At 47.4% G+C, this 2,198-nt stretch overlaps 2 protein-coding genes across 2 annotated transcripts; both read right to left on the minus strand.

The window, feature by feature from the left end:
- Positions 1-349: 349 nt before the first annotated feature.
- On the minus strand, positions 350-1,498 carry PPTG_10627 (hypothetical protein; the record flags this gene model as incomplete). The annotated part of the gene is made up of 1 exon (XM_008906013.1): positions 350-1,498. The coding sequence occupies one exon, from the start codon at positions 1,496-1,498 to the stop codon at positions 350-352; it is 1,149 nt and encodes a 382-aa protein (XP_008904261.1).
- A 102-nt stretch (positions 1,499-1,600) lies between these two features.
- On the minus strand, positions 1,601-1,964 carry PPTG_10628 (hypothetical protein; the record flags this gene model as incomplete). Its single annotated transcript, XM_008906014.1, has 1 exon — positions 1,601-1,964. One exon carries the CDS (start codon positions 1,962-1,964, stop codon positions 1,752-1,754), a length of 213 nt encoding a protein of 70 aa, XP_008904262.1. The 3' UTR covers positions 1,601-1,751.
- Positions 1,965-2,198: the final 234 nt, after the last annotated feature.

Genomic DNA, 2,198 nt, shown 5'->3' on the forward strand with positions numbered 1-2,198 from the left:
GGAACATACGTCGCTTGTGGGACGGCTTCGCCAGCATGTTGGCGATGCTCTCTAGGGTGAAATCTGCTGCCTCGTTCCGCTTCACACCTATCGGACACTTTCACGTCGAATTCACTTAGTGTTTGATAACACGAAATGCAAAGTGATTCTTATACAAGGTGGCACAAGGCAGCACACATTCCCCATATAAATGTCCTCCACAACGTAAACTTGGTCAACTTAGTCGCGATCTTCATCTCAGGTACATTTCGAGACATAGTCTTTGTTGCGCAGGGTCTTCAATCGATCTGAGTTTGCTTTCACTTGTGATTGCAATTTTTGGGAAAAGTACCATGTAGCTGTTTTTTTTTTAAATTTCAGGTTTCGCAATCCTGAGCTCGGTCTGCAGCGTCTTGACCTGGTCTTGAAGCGTCTTCAGCTCCGATTGCAGCTTCTTCTTTTGAGTTTTGTAGGTCTCTGCAGTCTTCTGGGAAACCTGGAGTTCATTCTGAGCATTCAACTCGCTGAACTGAGATACACGAAGCTGCTGTTGGAGCTCCGTCGTTTCAAATTCGAGCTGGTCTAGCTGCTTCGACTTTTCTACTTGAATCTCGTCGCGTTCTTGTCGTAATTGGCTCAAACTTTGCTGCCATTCTGCTTGTGTTTCTTCCAATCTCTTGGCTAGCTGGTCTTGGATGCTAACCATTGCCATGCTGTTGAGAGCGAAGCCTGTGAGCCACTGTGACTGGCACGTGACTTCCTGCTGCAGTAAGTCGCACATGGCATTCAGCTCTACACCAGCTTGTTCCACCTCTTGTAGGCGGCGTTGCGTACTGTCCAACTGCGTCTTTAGACCATCAACTTGCTTGGTTACAAGTTGTTTCTCTTCTGCGACAAACGTCTCCACTTCAAGACGCTCCTTCCCCACCGAGGCTGCGTACTCTTGCCAGTCTTCTTCCAGTTGCTGTAACCACATTAAGTCTTCCTGTGTATTCTGGAGATACGCTGTCGTAGACTTCACCTCCGTTCGATCAATCAGCATTTCAACGACGCGCTTCACCTCCTTTTGCTCATACGAACTTATCTGGTCTAGCAGGTGAGCTTTCAGGCTACAGAGAGTTTTCATCACGTGTCTACAGTCTTGTTCACAGCTAGCCACACCGTCTTCACGAGTACGGATATCTCGTTGAGCTCGTCGCTCATAGCTCAACTCCCTGTGTCGCTGGCAACGCAGTCGGCTCATGTCACTCTCGAGATTTCTTCCAACTCGCCGACTACGCGATAAGTCACGCCGCAGGGCCTGTTTCTCAGCTTTCAGAGCTCGTATCTCACGCTTCAAGCGATCATCGGGCTGCTTCGGTAGTAGATCGACATCGTTCTCGTCCAGATAACCGCACAACTCTTCGATGTCTTCCGGTAGCACAACGCCATCATTGGTCGGCGTATTCAAACGTGGGTGCTTCTCTTTAACGGGGTCAACCTCATCAGAGAGAATTTCTGGTAACGGGCGCTTCGTCATCTTCTTTCTGCTTTTTGACTTCGATTGATGTCTGAAATTTATCGACTACGTATTGCCTGGTCTCATTAAAAAAAAAGAAAACTTTATTTTACTTAACTACTTCTGAAGTACTTAGTATCTTATTTTCGTTTAATTGCTGAAGATACGATACGGGAGTGCTGCTTTATTTTCAGGAAATAGTCGCAGATTAATACGTCGGAAGTACTACAATAAAAAATAGTAGGTGGTTTTGCACAAGATTCCACTGCATTGGTCATGTCAAACTCTCCAGTGTGGTCAGCACTTCAAGCAGCGAGGCGCGAACAGACTCGTCACAGGACTCGACTTGTGCACACATGCGTAGTATCGTGCATGTTTCTTTGGTCTGGTCTCGACTCGACGCTTTCTGCGCTTCCAACCGACTGACTTTCTCCAGCAGTTGTCTGCATTTCTCTTCAGCAACAGGATAGTACCGCTGGATGAACATCTGAAGCGCTTCTTTCTCCGCTACTTGGGCCACCAACGCGCTCTTTCTTCGCTTGTCTCCTTCGTCAGATGACTGACCGACACTTTGATGTTCTTGTTTGACTTGTTGCTTCTTAAGAGCCTCATTCTGCGTCGTCAGCTCCAGTATTCTGCTCTCTAACTTCAGTTTCTGAGACTCCTGATCCCTCAACTGTGTCTGCACTTGAGCCAGCTCATTTATGGCATCCTTTTCGCG

The sequence above is a fragment of the Phytophthora parasitica genome (genome assembly GCF_000247585.1).
Source record: "Phytophthora parasitica INRA-310 unplaced genomic scaffold supercont2.22, whole genome shotgun sequence".
Classification (NCBI taxonomy): Eukaryota; Oomycota; class Peronosporomycetes; order Peronosporales; family Peronosporaceae; genus Phytophthora; species Phytophthora nicotianae.